Consider the following 17,576-nt stretch of genomic DNA (forward strand, 5'->3'; position numbering starts at 1 on the left):
TCGTTTTATACAAACAAACATGTTTTATGTTTTTTTATGTTGGCATGACAGTGGATCATAGACTGTTAATATTAACTAATATAATATACTAATAACTAACTAACTATAAATATAACTACTAATATATACAGTCCATGCAGTGGATTAAAGAGATGAGGTCTAAGGAAGACGTCAATGTAATTCCAAGAGTTGGAGGTGATAACCACGACACACGCAACACACCATAAGAGGGCGGTAAAGCACCATTTAGTTTCACTAGCTACCATAACTATGAAGAAGAAGAAGAAGAAGGAGAAAAAGAAGAGGGGGCAGGCAGCTTCTGACAGTGAACCGCTCCCCCATCAGTCAACAGAAGACATTACCGGACAGCTCGGTGTAAATACAATAGTAACGCTTACTATTCACGGGAGACACTTTTACAACTTGAACCGATTAGTAGGTTCCCACCCGCACTAGTCCAACGTTATCGTTGGTGATGATGGCATACTGAGTAAACACTGTTGCTTCGAGTTTTAGCACAACGTTAAGTTACCTTACGTTGGCGTTAGATAGCTAGCTAGCTATAGCGCTAGGTGTCTAGCAAGCAAAAGCTAGGTAAGTTTAACCTCAGTGTTTACGGCGCGTCGAGTAGCCAGTTGCTCTAGTCTGTCACGTTATCTACACAAAGCCAGGTGGTCGGGTACTTGGTAAAGATGGGTGACATAAACCCATCGACATCCAATGCATTTCAGTCAGAGGTAAGAGTAACGTTAACTGTTTTACAGTGAGTTGTCTGCAGACATGGCTAACGACGTTAGCAAACGTCAACTTGATCGAGGTTGTCACCACACTGTAACGTTAGCAGCTGCTGGTTAGTTAGCGTTAGCTTACTGCGCTAATGTTGTCATAATGTTAGCTAGCTATTGGTGCAGTATTAAATAAGTTACACACGCTAAGCATTCAGACAAGCTGTCAACTTTGTTTTAAAGAATAGCTAAGAAATTAACGTTACTTCAGATGGTACTTTGTAAGGTTGTTAACGCTAAAGCTAGCTTAACGATTCATCGAAAAGAAAACCTCATCATTGCGATGCATGCTAGCATTAACGTTGGCTTACTAAGCATCGTATTCACACAATATGCTTGTATCGTCAGTTAGATAACACTGATGCTTTTATGACTCTCTGTGGCTCATCGACAGTCTTTAACTCGAATGTATTAATTACTTCATAGTTTATTTTGGGCTAGTTAAACTCCACTGATACTAGCCAGCAGCTAGCTTCTTAGCATTAGTTACTTATTTGCTGTCTATTGCTAGCCAACCTAGCGAATATTAGCTGTCGTTTATAGTTGGTGGTTTGTGGGGGTTGGTAGGAGGTTTTACTGATGAGTCCAGAAATAAATGTGTCCATGCGATTAATTAACCTTCTGCATATGTTTGTCAACATGTCTTTTTTTTTTTTTTTGGTTTTGGTTCAATTTTGTAAACCGTTACGTCGCATCGAGGCGACGCTGATTGTCAGTTTGCATGGTAGTGTGCCAATCACTTGTCGCTAATGTCAGCGCCATGTCGGGATGTGTACATAAACAGTATATAAGGATGTGTAACGTTAGTTTTAATGCTAATGTTACTTTTGACGGGACTGTGTTTCAGGGTTTCAGTCCGCCATACCGGAGGAGGACAGTAGAGGATTTTAACAAGTTTTGCACTTTCGTCTTGGCCTATGCCGGTTACATCCCATATCCCCAAGAGGTGAGTAAATGAGACAGTTTGTGCCTCTAGCTACACAGTAACGTTAGCTACATGCACTGCATTTACATTAAAAGTTATAGTTTTATTCAGCTACATTTACATGACATACTTCATTTACCTCTGAGGACTGTTGTATTGAGTTACAGCATTTTACATATAAACAAAGTCAAATAAACAGCTAGGAAAATATCCTGGTAGTAGTAGAAAATCCTATCTAAAAATGAAAATACACCTACAGTGGGTAACAAAATTCTAAAATTCCTCAAGAGGGGGGCAACCATACCCACAATGCATTCAATGAAATCAAAATATTTGTGGTAAGTTGATGAAGACAGTACATTTACAGAGTATCTGAATGTATATATAATAATTTCCAATGAAATCTGTTTTGACATTGAGCAGTCTAGACTGTGTTGGTAGATGTCATTGTCTGGAAAGGTGTAGTGAAACTGTTTGCATACTGTCTTAACAAGTAAGGCGCATATCTTTTATGTGATCTTGAATTGTGTCGACTCTGTAAATTGGATATGGAACGTTGAGTTCTCTTTTGCCCATTGAATAGCATCTACTGTTTGGAGACAGCAAGGCAGATAGCCAGATAATGACATTATCAGGAACTGCTTCTTTTGTCTCTGTAGTTTCTCTGGCTCTAAGAGTTTATTTGAGTTTCAGCATGACCTCTGCAAAGAACTAACCTTTTCTTTATTGTTGTACGCACAATTTCGGTTGTGATTGTTATTTGTGTTAACACATAGCTTCATGGCCTCCTGTTTAGTTTGCTGGATCAGTCTGCGTGATCCGTCATCTACAGTACAGTGCCGTTTGTCAACTCCTTACCTGAGCCCGTCTGTTGTATAGAAAGCTTAGTCATTAAAACCTGCAACAAAGTGTGACCCCTTATTTCAGTAAATTTATTTATTATTGTGTTTGAACTGATGTTGGACAAATTTACTTCCTCTTACTCATCATCAGCGGCAGAGATTTCTAGATTCTGACTAATTTTGTTTCAGTTGTGGTTTTTTACTTTAAAGGTTTTTCTGTCACTGTTGCACTTCTGTTTTCATTTCCGTCCCCTCTGGCTGTGTGCATTTCGTCATGTCGTGCAAGACTGTCGTGTCATTTGTTGATACTCGATGATTGTTTTATGCGCCAGATATCCTTGCTACTGTAAATACAGCTCAATTGTTGTCACGTCTGAATGACAGCTCATAGAGATCTCAATTGTAAGTGGAAAAATGTAATCTGATACATGGTGCAGCCCAACATAGAAGTTGTCATTAAAATGTACTTTAGCTTTGCCTGCAGTCTGATTACTGGTCACTTTTTTGAAACAGATTAATAACGCCAATGCTGCTGCATTGTTAGACAATGGAAATGGAATTTATAACCAAAGACAGCCAAATTTTCATAGTCTGAAGCTGTTGTGAAATGTTTGTTTAAAGGAACACGCCTACTTATTGGGAATTTAGCTTATTCACCATAACCCCCAGAGTTAGACAAGTCCATACATACCCTTTTCATCTCCGTGCGTGCTGTAAAGCGGTTTGACGGCTCCAGCGGCATCAGCCCATCACAGAACATGCAGGTGAATGGTTCCAGTAATCCTACTGCTCCCAATAAGTGACAAAATAACACCAACATGTTCCTATTTACATGTTGTGATTTGTAGAGTCACAGCGTGTTCAAAAAACAAAGTAACATGAGACACAGCCATCTTCTAACCGTAAACAAACCAGGAACTATATTCTCAGGCGGAAGAATATAGTACTTGGGCGGAGTGATATGCTCGCAGCAAGCCTGTCTGAGAATATAGTTCCCGGTGTGTTTACGGTTAGAAGATGGCTGTGTCTCATGTTACGTTGTTTTTTGTACACGCTGTGACTCTACAAATCACAACATGTAAATAGGAACATGTTGGTGTTATTTTGTCACTTTTGTCACAATTCGGAGCAGTAGGCTAGTTGGAACCAGTTACCTGCAGGATCTGTGCTGGGCTAAGCTAATGCTGGAGCCGTCAGACAGCGTTACAGCACGCACGGAGATGAGAAGGGTATGTATGGACTTGTCTTACTCTGGGGGTTACGGTGAATAAGCTAAATTCCCAATAAGTCGGCGTGTTCCTTTAAAGCACTTGAATAAGCCATTCTTGTTTAGTTTAAAAAAGGAAATTTATAGTGTGGTTAAAACTCACTGTTCACATTACATTATTTACAGTACTTGATTTACAGCTAACATGCAAAAAAAAGGCACACAACCCCCCAGAAGCTTTTTTTCCCTTGGTCTAACATTGGGCGAGTTAGAGCTATCAGCCGAATGGCTTAGTGCAGGCGCTAATGGATCCAAAGGTGTATCTCGTAAAAAACACCGAAAGGAGATGCAACAAAAATATGTATTAATTTAACTTATTTTTTGAAAGTAAGTGCTGTAGTACAACTAGCAGGAGACACGTTATAATTGAGGTAAGTTTGGAGACATTACCTTATTTATTCATTAAATTAATAAATATTTTTGTTGCATCTCTTTTCGGTGTTGTAGCTCTCGTCTTACTGCCGTCTCACCGCCGGCTGCTCGTAGTAGAGACCAAAGCCATCAGGTGTTATTTAAATAAACTCCTGGTGTACTTACAAACTTTCCAATGCCTCATTTTATGAATACAGAACCTATTTGTACTACTGTAGAAGTTTGGTACCATTTTGGGCGTTATTAGTGGGGCAATTTATGAAATACACCTTTTGGATCCATTAGCGCCTGCAATAAGCCATTCGGCTGATAGCGCTAACTCCCCCAATGTTAGACCAAGGGAAGCTTCGGGGGGGGGGGTGTTTGGCTCGAGGTCATGGTGCGAAGGACCCTAAAGTGAAATTACTGCGAACCACTTTTAATCCCCAGCTTTATCCCCAGGTCTGAGTTTGCGCTCGCTGACCCTTTGTTCTCCCATGTTGCAGGACTCTCCACTGCGCAGTAGTTCCAGTCCTCCCAACAGTACAGGCAGCACCGCTGACAGTGATGGCTGGACTTCGGGACCCCCAACCTCTTGCCCGCAGCGCCCTCCAGGACAGGACAGGAGCAGGAAACGTCCACAGCCAGGAGCCACGCTGTCCAGTCACGCGAAAGATGTGAGTTGGATGACGTCACATCATTGGCCTTATATGTTCACCATCATCCCTTTTGACATGCGTGCTGCTTTTTTTTTTTTTTTCTTTCTATTCTTTCTATTCTGCAGTACACAATCACCAACCTGCACCCAGATGACCGCAGGAAAGGTGACAAGCTGAAGAAGAAGAAAAGGAGAAAGGAGAGGGAGCATTCGGTTGGTGAGGAAAGCCGGGTTCAGCAGGCCCACTCAACGGTCCCAGAGCTGCAGCACCCCATCTCCTTTGGTGGCCGAACGATCAAAGAAGAGCCTGAGGATGATTTCTGCATTCCCCTCCACCCCCAGCACCTGCCTAACCCAGCCCCCTGCAAGGAGGAGCCCAAGGAGGAGCGTCGGAACTGGGATGGTCAAGACCTTGAAGAAGGGATGGTAAAGGTACAGAAGGTGGAGGGCCTTTCAGGAAACAGAACAGTGTTCCGCCAGGGGAAACAGGTGGTGTTCAGAGACGAAGATGGATCAGGCGAGGATGAGGACATCATGGTAGACTCCGGTAAAGTTTTCTATTGGTGCATATATTACACTGTTACAAGTTTGACAAAGTGACCAAGCTTAACTCAGCTTATGCTCTCTCCTGTCTTTTCAGATGACGACTCGTGGGACCTGGTGACGTGTTTCTGCATGAAGCCTTTTGCGGGCCGGGCCATGATCGAGTGTAACCAGTGTAACACCTGGATCCATCTGTCGTGTGCTAAGATCCGCAAGAGCCACGTGCCAGAGACATATGTGTGCCAGAGCTGCCGAGAGTCCCGCGGAACCGCAGATGCCCGTCGCTCCCACCGCTCACGCATAGGCCCACGCAAGCATCTGCTTGACTGACTCCAGGCCGAACCCTGAACTCTGACCCCCTTTCCACTCCTGCTTCCCCTCCACCTGCTGGACTGTCCCTTCCTCCAATTCAGGTCTTGCATCCTTCGGTCTCTGTCCTTCATGGTCAGCCATGAACCCACATTTTCTAAAAAAAATAAATAAATAAAACACTTTGATGGACCTATCCCAAGCCCTTATCCCATTTGGAAACAGTTTGAGTGCTATTTTAAATTTACTAAGGTTTGTTCCTGCTTCCCTACAGACCCTGTGCGTAAGGCAATCACTGAATGGATGTCTGTTTGTAGATGACATTAGCATAGCAGCAAACCTATACCGTTGTGACTTGGTGTCTCCTGAACACTGGAAACCTTTGAACTGCCATATAGAGAGAATACCCTCACAACTGCCACCCACTATGGTGCATGCTGGGATTTGTGGGAAAGACGGTTAGCACTTTTCTCACTTTTTTTTTTTTTTTTTCTTTCTTCAAAAGAATCCACATGACTGTTCTGTCATAGAGGCAGGTATGTGTTTTCTGATTAAACTGGATTTGATTTCTTTTACCGTTTTTAAAAATGAGAAAACAAGTTAAGCCTTGCGTTAATTGCTTCAGATGGTGCTATAGTATTAAGCTGAGGTATAATCCAGTAGAACAAAGATGTAGGACAATAGACAAGAGACTGCATCTGCTTCATGTGTTTGTTCTGTTTAGTTATTTAAGACATTGTGAAAGAATATCATTGAGGCTTGAAGCCCGTACAACTGAACCAAGCGCTTGTTCCTCTCCCTTCTACTTCACAAACGGTCTTCCAGCCTTGGCTACTCCTCTAAATCAAGACGTTACTTGGCCACACGCAAAGCTTTCATACTATTAGCTTTTCAAAAATGTTGAAACGGTGTTCTTATTTCACCAGAATTTTCTTTCTGTTGAGTTTTCTTTCTTCGTAATAAATAACTATTATTTCACAGTTTGAAAAAGCCAGATAAGACGAGATTCAGATGACAGTTTTCAGTAAAGGTGTTTTCTGTTGCCTCTGGTCAGTGTTTTTGCTGCATTTTATGACCGGATTAAACAGAGGTATTGTTATTAAATATCTTATTTGCCAAACAGTTATTTAAATTCACCTTTTGTTTTCAACCGTTCCATGCTCATGACAGTTTTCAGAGACAAGTATATTCACAGAAGGGAACTCATATGGCCGTCCTGTTAGGCCGTCCTGTTTAAGTATCAAAAAGCTAGCTTTACTGGAATAGTGTTGTTAGAAAGATTCTGTCAAGAGTCCATTTGAAATTATGCATGCAAGTTTGTGTTTGTTTGAATGGTTGAAACTGTGTGAGGGTGCAGGCAAAGCATGTCCTGGTATGGCTCAACTAAGCTTCATGGTTTTTGGCCTTTTTGTAAGATTGAGAAAATGGATATCAGCAAAGCACCATGGGCAGGGTCGGTTTGTTTTGTGTGTCTCTGAAAGGTCAGACCAGAAGAACAGATCTCGGTCTCTTATCACCTCTCACTAATGTTTTCACAGCAGTATTAGTTTACTTCCATATGCAGCGGGTTGTTTTGTAGGGAACGTTTTCCTCAAAACTTGCTGGAAATTTGATTTTAAGCATTGGTATTCATGTGCCATCTGCTGTTGTTTCTGATTATATAAAAGCCATACTGTTGTGACAGATTTTAGACTCAGAACCTTTATCTTAGTCAAGGATGGGATTTTACAATGCAGAGAATCAACGACTTGCCTAGGGAATGACTAACACACACAATGAATGTTTGGTATGCAAAGAAGAAAAAACTTTCTTAGAGTATAAAGTGGTTAAGCTCATCTCTGCACTTGTCTTCTGGTATTTACAGATGTTGGATAACTAGTCCGTACCCAGCAATTGCCAGATCTGTGGTGTTTTTAGGATGTTTCAAGACCTAAAATCATTTTCGGTTTCTCAGGACGTTCATGTCTTGAGAACCTGAAGAGACTTCTTCAGGCACAAATTTCTAATTTTAATCTGCGTCTTTAAAACATCTGTAATGTTAACAATGCTCGTTTATTCTGATCTTGGATAATCCTATCCCCTTATTAAGAAAGCGTTTTCTGTACTGTGGTGCAAACTGTTTCTGTGAAACTATTGTAAACTATTGTAAATAAAGAGTTACCATTTTAACTTGTTGCCTTTTCCCTTCATAATATCGCATGCCTTGTTTTTTTTTTTTTAACCGGATGGTACATCTGCAATGTTTTTGAAATCAAACAAGACTCTGATCGCTTCATATTTATTGTAGTCTTAACAGGACAAGAGAGAACACAGGCTCCTCAACCATACAGTCTATTCACATACCAGTGTGGGTCAGTTGTGGTGATGATGGGCTGGAGTGTAACAGCAGGGAGCAGTTTTCTGCTGGCCTCTAGAGCAGTGGTGACCAGCTGACCTGCCAAAGTACTTCACAGTACACTTTAAACAAACGAGAGAATACAAATACCACAAACAGAATCGGTGCAAAATAGCTGCTGTAATAGTGACCCCAACGCAAGACCATTTTGCATCTCCCTGCAGAGACCGACTTCTTTCCAACTAAATACCAAAACCTATCGGTCGCAACGCTTACTGTTCTGTTTTGAGCTTATCCACGCGTTTAGGTCTTGCAGGTCAATCGCAGCAATGGAGAAAAAAAAAATCAAAATAAATCAATGAAGGGCACTACATAAAGTCAACCGGACTAGTCGTAACTTCTTAGATGTATACCCTGGAGTTCAGTGAAACTGTACAGCTTTAGAGGCTTCAGCACCACTTTCAATATGCTTTACGGTTTCAATACTATACATTTTGTGCAAAATATCCCCTTGTATTCAATAAAATACCATCTGTATCCTACTGTAGTGGTTTTCAGGGATTCCCCATAGCCCACGACATGGTCGGCCACCAAAATTAAGAATACTTCACAAACTCGCTCTTTTAGCATTTCCCTTTGTAGTTAGTGTCAATCTGCAAATAGGAGTTTGTAGTTGTAATGTGAATTTAATTAAATGTGCATTTAATATTAAAAACTTTGGGACTACTGTGCAACAACACGTCTGTATTTGAACAGAGTGCATCACAGCACATTAGATTTCCCCATGTCAACCTCACCACTCTGATAAGAAAATAGCTACAGACATATTAGTTATTGTGTGGATTATCTCCTCAATGACAGCCAAGTGACACGCATGGTTTTAACATCATATACTATAAGAATTGACATAACATTAGCAGATTAATCCTATATTGAAATAAAAAAAAGAGGGACAGAGGACATAAAATTAAAATATATGGCACAGGGACTGGCATACAAACTGAATTAAGTAAAGTATGTGCCATAATCAGAATGGTTGCAGTGTGGCTCAATTCAGCTCCAGTCACACATTTTTTTGTCTGTCACAGTGACAGTTTTAGCAGCAACACAACCTTTGTGAGGTAAAAGTGTTGACCTACGCCCTCTACTGGTCGCATCACAACCAGAAAACCGTTATTCACATCTCCATTTTTGCTAGTTTATTACAAATCCATACCCGTAGCAACTGTTATCAGGGGCTTAGGGCTGGATGTACACCAGTGAAGTACAAACTATAAACTTCACTTATTAAAAATCATTGTAAGGAATTCTGTTTGGGCTGCAACAATCAAACACTGACGCAAATCAAATCGAAAAACTTCTGCCTTTAAGCTGCAATCTTTAAAAAAAAATCTGTTTGGAGAATTCAAGCCTTTCTCTCCTTGGTTTGATGACTACCATCAAAGGGCATCTCTAGCACTTTCCCTCTCTGTACAATCCCTCCTCCAACTTCCATATCCCAAACCTCACAGATACAAGTTTTGAGCACCAGTTTACACCTGAGCAGCAGACATGTCACTGAAAGGCATAATAAATTAGGATGGGACATTTCAACAAGAAAACAATAACATGAGTTACGCAATCGATCCTCAGTCCAGCCTCAGGGTCACTGAGACACGATCCTGCATAGTGTTACTCTAACTATTTGCACGACTTAGTGAAATGACTGTTGTAACGTTATAACATACATTATTAGATTCAAACCTACCAGGGTGATACACATACACGACAAAGACGACAAGGATATGGGGTCAAATTACAGCACAGCTTATATACCTGACGTATCAAACGTCAAGTATATAAGCGGTGCTGTCATTTTACATCTATAAATGTTTGTGCACTTTTAGCTCATCATTAACGGGAATGGTCACCACGTCCGCAGTGACCATCAGTCCCCTCTGTGTAGTGCAGATATAAAACTATGTTCAGGGCCGGTGTCTGATCTCCTGCAGCACGCAGATATTTGAGCAGCCCTGTCAGGTGTAGCAGACTAGAGACACAAACGGTAACATCTTGTAGAAACTCTGATGCTGACTCCCGTATTCTGCTGAACCTCGGAGACGGGCCACAGGAGGAGGAGGAGCGGAGGAACTCGATAAACAGATTCACTAATACCATGTTAAAGAGGACCAGAGGAGAGAAACAGACTCATTGTTGTGTCCCCTTCATTCTTGGGTTCTTCTGTTTGCACACGGTCGGTTTTGTTTGCATTTTGTCCTCTGGTGTATACAACAGCGGTGGGTTCCTAGGACTCGGACTCAATTCTGTGAGCTGAAAAAGAAAATAAATATACGTTGGATGCATGCATGTACTGTAGTAGTGTGCAGCTATATTATTAAGGGTCTTCTGGGTAAAGTGGCTGCATACTGACATTGCTTGGGTATTCGTAGCGACTCCGTGTCTGCAGAGATGACTTGGTGCATGACACCTCTGAACTGGTACAGTAATTTGAGACTCTTCTCCTCTCCTACACAGGGGTCGTAGAAGCCCGGCAACCCTGCCTGCCCACAGAGAAGCAATTCACAGGCATGCATACAGATGTGTGGATTAACAAATGGACACACTGACATTTAAACACACATGCACACACACAAACCTTAGAGGCCTCGGTGAGGATGAGTTTGGAGTCCTTGACCAGGCACTGCAGAGGAACAGTAACATCGATGACCTTTGCTTTCTCCTGTTTCTGGCTGGTGTCTGACACAAACTTTCCATACCAGGCATTCAGGATGATCAGACCTAGACAGAAACATACAGTGTGTAGTGCTTTACTTGGGTGTGTATATACAGTATATGAATTATGATGCTCAGTTTAAAACAGAGAGCAGTACACACAGACTGGAATAATGCACAGGACATGACTGTATAAGTGTTATTGTGTAAATTCCATCTACAGCTGTGCAAACACAGAACCTATGTCAGCTACATCAAGCTGTGGCATGGCAACAGCGGTCCTGCTACTATGTTAGCTTGATATAATTACTGCTAACAATTTATACCTCTACTTCTTGGACTGAGCATCTACAAGGTGTTGTGAACCATATAGTGACCCTTCAAATAATTAAAAACATACACCCTCTACACAAATATAACAGGAACTTCATTAGCACACTGGATTTACACTCTTGATTTACACCACACTTTGGTGTTCTGTGCACAGACTAACAAGGTTAAAACACTGCAGCATGGAGATGGGCTACATCTTCATCACTTGCTTCACAGCAGTAGATGAGGAAAGTCACGCAAACACAGTCCTGGAGCTACCATGAAAAAAAGTGTTTGAATTACACATTTGGATTTTTACCAAGTTTTGGCTGCAAATTTTAAAAAAAGGTTCACAGTTTCACACCATAGTGTAGCGTCTGTGTGTATGTGTGTTTGTGTGTGCGTTTCCTCACCCATCTTGGATTCTTCCGCTTCTTTGATTCTCTTCACAGACTCCTGCATCAGCAAAACCTGCAGAGGAGCCGAGGGAGAAAGAAGAGGAGGAGGAGGAGAACAACAAAATAGAATAGAATAGGAGAGAGGACGAGATCAGGGTGATCTGAACCTCAAAACAATGATCAATGATCCCCCCCCCCACACACACACACACACCAAATAACTGTGTTTGCATGCGAGTGCGAGTACTCACAGCAGACTCTGCTTCGTGCTTCTTCTTGGCGATGTCTGTGGCCGAGCTCTTCCTGTGCAGCTCCAGATCTCTGAGAAGCACAAAGCAGACATCGACAATCACCCACTGGGATGCACTGTGGAGGCTCTCCATGACGACAGTGTGACAGAAACCCCCAGTAGTATTAACAAAACCCATAATCATGCAATGTCAACAACGTTGCATTTCTGCTTAACTCAGGACTGTGTAGTTCCCTTCAGCTGATGGACATGAAGTTTCATAATCAAACTATCCCTCATACATGCAAAAAAAATGTGTTACAAAACGGCAAAGCTTAAGGAGTAGTTCATAGGTTAACAAATAAAGATTTGGTAAAAGGTAAGCAGATCCATTCACTGTCAAATTCTGGCAACGTGAGATCCTGATTGAGTGTCAGAGGTTATGAGGACAGATAGAATTTGTACTAATGTACTGACTGCTCTTTCTGTGCTTGTGTATACGGGATGACGACCAGTCTGTGGATGGCCATGTAGACCAGCAGGGGTCCCACAGTGGCATAGAAGACAGCACTGGGCAGCAGCTGATCGGTCAGGTGGACAGGAAACAGGTACGTCTGACTGGCACGCGCCAACCTGCACGGAAACACCAGGACAAACATGCACACACATTAGATAACGATACAGGTAGATAAGGATCCACGAGAGAATGAGATCATATTTTGGGTTGGCCAGTACTTGATCTTGAGTGTGACTCCCTGAGGGACCCCAATGCTGACGGTGGCTGACAAGACACTGTGTCGACTGATCTTCCTCTCTGCTCCATATTCCACCACAGTACCAAACCAGCCTGTCCTGGAAAGGGAGGCACACAAAAATTAACAGAGACCATTAGAGTTAAGCACGGTACAACCAGAGATTCAAATGTTTTGGGCTCAACTGTGAAGCTAAGGGTCTCTGGTTTTCTTTTTACAACTTCTAAAAGAAAAAAATCTATTGTTATATTTCCTTTGATATTAATGTCTGTATTTATGAATTTGAACTTAGGTGCCCAAAATGGCTTGAGTGCTGCACCTAAGCCTTATAATCGTAGATAAAACACTGCTATAAGTTCTTATGTTCCTTCACTAATGATCACAAAACATATTTTTGGTCCTGACGTTACTGGGATTTGAAAAGACAAACTGCTTTCTTGTAATTATGAAATACTTTTTCATGAAAAGCTTATATCACAATAATTTCACAATGTTCTTGCAATAACAAGAAAATGTAATTAAAAAACACTTTAAATCCTTCTAGACACTTCACACACAAGGAATAATTTAACACCAGGCAGAAAAGCAATGTTTTCGGCTGGCGTTAAGCTGCTTTGACAAGGAAATTCCATCTGCTAATCAATAGATTTTTATTATTTTTTTGCACACCGCCTGTCCGTTAAAACAGCTCATTTACAGAAAATAAGTCCTTTGAGACAGGATAAGCAGACAGACATACTTCACAGAGCCTTTCACTTTGGTCTGGTCCTCATCCTGGAACTTGTATTGGTAGCTCATCATCAGGTAGGAGTGAGGCACACCCAGCTGGAAGGGGTGGGGTTGGGAGAGAAGTAATACAGGATGCATATAGTATATACAGTGAAAAAAATAGCAAATCTCATGTGTCTCTTGCATTTGTGTGTACCTGCAGAGCCAGAGTAAAGTGGCTGCTCTTTGTGTCTCGGACCAGACTGGTGGTCATGGCGCTGTTGGGCCCCCAGCGCCATTGCAGATAGCCCATGGTGTTCTGGTCCAGGTGGCGTGCTGTCATCAGAGAACAGCTTGGCCGCAGACCTCGAGGTGAGAACTGCAAACCACACTGGGCTGTCAAGAAACTGGACAGAGAGGAGACAAAAAGAGAGAACATTAAAGAGAGGGAGAATGCCGTTCATATGTCAATACAGTTTGGATTAGAGTCCCTTAGATCAAACAATCAGGCCTCACCAACGTGAAGTGAGGTTGCGAAACACCTTTAACCCAATCAGAGGTCCAAGTATGTCTCCCGCACCCAACTCCACCTGCAAATCCGAATGCACAGAAACATGTATTGGTAGACGGGTAAGTCTGTGCCAAAATTACTAAAACAATCCTACTCTAACATTTAACACATGCACTTTGTAGTTTGTGTATGTGTGTGTGTGTGTGTGTACCTCTCCCCAGCCCTTGGCTGACGTAACTCTTCGTACAGTCATGTTAATGTTGCCCCCTCCATTCCCATTGTGTGTAGAGAGCGAACCAGACAGCACCGCCGTGTCAGAGTTTGTCAAAGGAGCCTTAAGAAAGACAGGAAAGTTGTGCCGGATAAAACAGAGAATCATACAGTGACCCTGGCTTAGGTAAGGGTCACTTGGGTAAGGAAATGCTAAGTCAGTGTGTGTTTTGTTTTACCTCTATGGACTGGGAAATGTGCATCTTGTTGATTTCAATATGAGGAAATCCTCCTCCAGGCATCTCTTCAAAGTCCTCATCATAGCGGTCAAACAGGTCTGTTGCATCCACACCCACGCTGATGGTGCCCTGAATAATGAGGGAGTGAAGGGGAGAGTTTGACAGAATTAATTAAGAAAGAAGGAAAAGGGTCAGGGACATAATGAAATGAATGTGGAAACCGTCCACAGTCAAATTTGAGTTGTGTTACACAATGTATTCAGTAATATCTGCATAAAAGTAGCGGCCCACACAAGAAATACAGTAAAAGTAGTGAAGTTGACAGATGAACGCGGTGCAGTTGTGACTGAGAAAACCTTAGGGTTAGTTCTTTGCTGCAGTCTCCTCTCTTCTCTTTCTCTCTGCAGCCTTTCGTACTCCTCTCGAATTTCTGCCGGAGTTCTCTTCCTCTCCACCACCTACGCAGCATCATCACCATAAGGTATGGTAATAAAGATATGTTAATGTCAAGTATGTATTATGTAGCAGCAAAACCACAAAAAAAAGTTTGTTAGACAGAATACATACCTCCCAGCCTTCCACCTCCAACCCTTTCTTCCCAAAGATGTCATAGATGGCTCTGGAGTGAGCATCACTCAGCACTGAGGCGAAAGAGGGACATTACGGTTCAGTTTATGTAGGGGTTTTGTGTTGTTGTCTTGATTCTCTTTGTGCTTTGAATGGCATTTTGTCTGCTTCCATGCCCAGTATAATTTCATCTGTATTTTTTCAAGAAGAATGGCAATAAAAATGTAAACTAAATAGTTTAAAATTCCAATTGGTGTATACCTGCAAGCGTCCTTACCTTCATATGCCTGGTGCACCTGGTTGAAAAGCTGTTCAGCCTGGCTCTTCAGCTCTGGGTCTCGATGTTTGTCAGGATGGTAGAGCATACACAGCCTCCGATATGACGCCTTTAGCTCCTCCAATGTAGCCTGTGACAAGAGAGGGGACATGTCTCATTCCTATAGGGCTGCAACCAACAATTATTTTTTTTATAACTGATTAATCTACCAAATATTTTGTTGATTCTTCAATTAACCGTTTCATCTGTAAAATGCCAGAAAAGATAAGGTCTACAAATTGCTTTTATTTTTATCCAAACAGTTCAGTTTAATGTAAGACACACTAAAGTAGGAGATCTTCACATTTTAGAGGATGGATCCATCCATGGTTCGAACCAGCTAATTTGTTGAATTTTTGCTTGAAAAATCGTTGCAGATTTATTTCCAATCAGTTGGCTAAGGCTTATTAATCAATAATTCATTCCCGGTGCTGACACAACACTGTTGCATTAAAGCATACTATTTTTATACAACGTAAAAAAAAAAAAAAAAAACAGTCCACTGACATTAAACCTTATATACTGTCTATGCATTAAACGAGGACTTAAAAGTGTGACAACTTCCTGTTAGGCTAGCTAGGGTGTCTGCCACAGTAACTACTTAATGTTAGCTAACGTTTTCCAGTTCTTATCACGTCCAAACGTGGGTCCAGGCCTCTCTCTCAGGCTCCCTAGTTTATTGAGAACTGATATTTGAGAAGGTGCTTATCAATGCAGACGTAAGTTTTTGCAAACACCCACTTCAAAGTGCAAACACTGCCTCCGATCAAGTAAAATAGATGCTGAAATATCATGTTTATCACGCCTCTGCGGCATCAACACCGGTCTCAACCTCCACGGAGGTTCGTGCTGATGAAGAAGACCGTCATTCAACTGGAGGATGATGCACCGACTGGAAATCAATGGAAATCTACCCGACATTCACGGCAAAAGGTCCGTCACCATTCGGCGTCATTGTAAAACGAAATGAACCGTACCTCTTTCCTGACGTTGAGCAGAGAGTAGTAATCCTGGTTATCAAACTCAAAATCATCATCATCTAAGGACGCCGCCATGTTTGCGTTTGGCACGGTCACGCCCACTCCTCCAGTGTTCTGGAAGCTCATTGGTCAGCCGTACGGGAAGCGGAAGTTGCTCTGTCGCCCTCTGCTGGTTGTATTTGGGTTTGAGTTTAGCGCCAAATAGATGTGCTAACTCCATACAAGAAGAAAGCGGATTGTGAAGTAGCTTTTCTTTATAGAACACGTGTCAAACTCAAGGCCCGGGGGCCAAATCCGGCCCCTTGCAGATTTAGATCCGGCCCGTATATAAATTTGGGTTCACAATAAATTTTGGCCCACCTAGTTGTGCGCCAAACCACAAACACAGGAAAGTGTTTTTTAAAACTGCAATTATATGACATTCAAAGCAGAATATAGCAGATTTGTTGACTCTGAGACTCAGAAATCCCCCCAGAAGCAGAGAGAGTTTTCATATTCAGGCTGTGAAACAGGTTGTTGTTAAAAAAAATTTTTTTGCTTGATTTGCTAAATTCTATGATGACTAAGGAACTATTTTGATGACTTTTGTAGGGCTTCATGTCTACAAAAATGCAACAAAAAGTGTACAAAATGTGGGGAAAAGCAACAAATTTACAAAAAAGGTGACAAATGTCTGAGAAAGGCACAAAAAAGTCAGAACAAAAATAACAAAAAATAAGGAAAAAAGCTAACAAAATGTTTTTTTTTAAAAGTGACACGCAGTAACAAAAGCATGTCAATAAACTCTACATGTCTGGCCCTTGGTGTGATTCTCTTTTTTCCAGTGTGGCCCTTAGTGAAAATGAGTTTGACACCCCTGTTATAGAAGGTGTTGTATTTGTCAGTGAGTAAACTAGTGTTACATTCCTTTATTTCTCATTGAAAACATTTGGCAAGATAAAGATTTTACAATAAAAAAATATTAGTTTTTAGAACTATTAGAAATATGGGTTAAACTCCCAAACAATATGCTATACAGCTATACAGCTTTAAAATACTGCTCCTATGTTCAGTAATGATCAGAAACACAATAAATGATCATACTGACAGGAGCGATACATTCTGCTTATCATAGCCTACTAGGCCTGTACTTCAACATTTTGAATGCAGGACTTCTACTTTGAATACATTATTCTATTTCTCTTTAAAACTGTTTTTGTATTTCAGTAGCCTATTAGTAAATGATCTGACATCTTCTTTTACCACTTTATACATTATATTAGATTAGATTATTATTACTGATCCATCAACATGTAAGCAGCTTTTTTATGTTGTTGCCAATCATGGTGGAGTTAATTTTAAATAGGCTACAGATACTGTTAGGCATAGCTTAATCTATAGCAGGGCAAGGGCCACACTGGAAAATGAGAATCACAATAAGGGCCAGACATGTAGAGTTTACTGACATGCTTTTATTTAACCGAGAAAGTCAAAGTGTTTTATTGCATGTCTCATATAGCTTTATAACATACAGTTTGGTCGACATAAAACCCTAAAAAAGTCAGCAAAAATGTTTCTTATAGAATTCAGCAAAACATGAAAAAGAAAGCTTACATTTTTAAAAGCAGGCTACCACACAGCTGACTCC

At 41.3% G+C, this 17,576-nt stretch overlaps 2 protein-coding genes across 2 annotated transcripts; one reads left to right on the top strand and one right to left on the bottom strand.

Annotated features, from left to right (window-relative positions):
* Positions 1-310: 310 nt before the first annotated feature.
* Positions 311-7,849, top strand: phf13 (PHD finger protein 13). Its single transcript, XM_039798725.1, has 5 exons — positions 311-737; positions 1,633-1,731; positions 4,677-4,847; positions 4,955-5,375; positions 5,469-7,849. Exons 1-5 carry the CDS (start codon positions 693-695, stop codon positions 5,699-5,701), a joined length of 969 nt encoding a protein of 322 aa, XP_039654659.1. The 5' UTR covers positions 311-692; the 3' UTR covers positions 5,702-7,849.
* A 95-nt stretch (positions 7,850-7,944) lies between these two features.
* LOC120557181 (dnaJ homolog subfamily C member 11-like) lies at positions 7,945-16,090 on the bottom strand. Its single transcript, XM_039797273.1, has 16 exons — positions 15,947-16,090; positions 14,931-15,060; positions 14,654-14,727; positions 14,443-14,544; positions 14,087-14,215; positions 13,849-13,971; positions 13,643-13,716; positions 13,344-13,533; positions 13,158-13,243; positions 12,402-12,518; positions 12,144-12,299; positions 11,689-11,758; positions 11,453-11,510; positions 10,651-10,793; positions 10,426-10,555; positions 7,945-10,325 (listed from the first exon to the last, which is right to left on the bottom strand). The coding sequence occupies exons 1-16, from the start codon at positions 16,073-16,075 to the stop codon at positions 10,300-10,302; spliced, it is 1,737 nt and encodes a 578-aa protein (XP_039653207.1). The 5' UTR covers positions 16,076-16,090; the 3' UTR covers positions 7,945-10,299.
* Between the last annotated feature and the right edge of the window lie 1,486 nt (positions 16,091-17,576).

This window comes from Perca fluviatilis, chromosome 4 (genome assembly GCF_010015445.1).
Source record: "Perca fluviatilis chromosome 4, GENO_Pfluv_1.0, whole genome shotgun sequence".
NCBI classification, from domain to species: Eukaryota; Metazoa; Chordata; class Actinopteri; order Perciformes; family Percidae; genus Perca; species Perca fluviatilis.

Excerpts from the sequence above, each read along its gene's own strand:
- phf13 (XM_039798725.1), top strand. The coding sequence starts at position 693 with ATGGGTGACATAAACCCATCGACATCCAATGCATTTCAGTCAGAG. Across the intron at positions 738-1,632 it reads CCAATGCATTTCAGTCAGAG|GGTTTCAGTCCGCCATACCG; the intron begins GTAAGAGTAACG and ends ACTGTGTTTCAG. Across the intron at positions 4,848-4,954 it reads TGTCCAGTCACGCGAAAGAT|TACACAATCACCAACCTGCA; the intron begins GTGAGTTGGATG and ends TCTATTCTGCAG.
- LOC120557181 (XM_039797273.1), bottom strand. The coding sequence starts at position 16,075 with ATGAGCTTCCAGAACACTGGAGGAGTGGGCGTGACCGTGCCAAACGCA. Across the intron at positions 14,216-14,442 it reads AGCAAAGAACTAACCCTAAG|GGCACCATCAGCGTGGGTGT; the intron begins GTTTTCTCAGTC and ends CTCATTATTCAG. Across the intron at positions 10,326-10,425 it reads GCTACGAATACCCAAGCAAT|CTCACAGAATTGAGTCCGAG; the intron begins GTCAGTATGCAG and ends TTTCTTTTTCAG.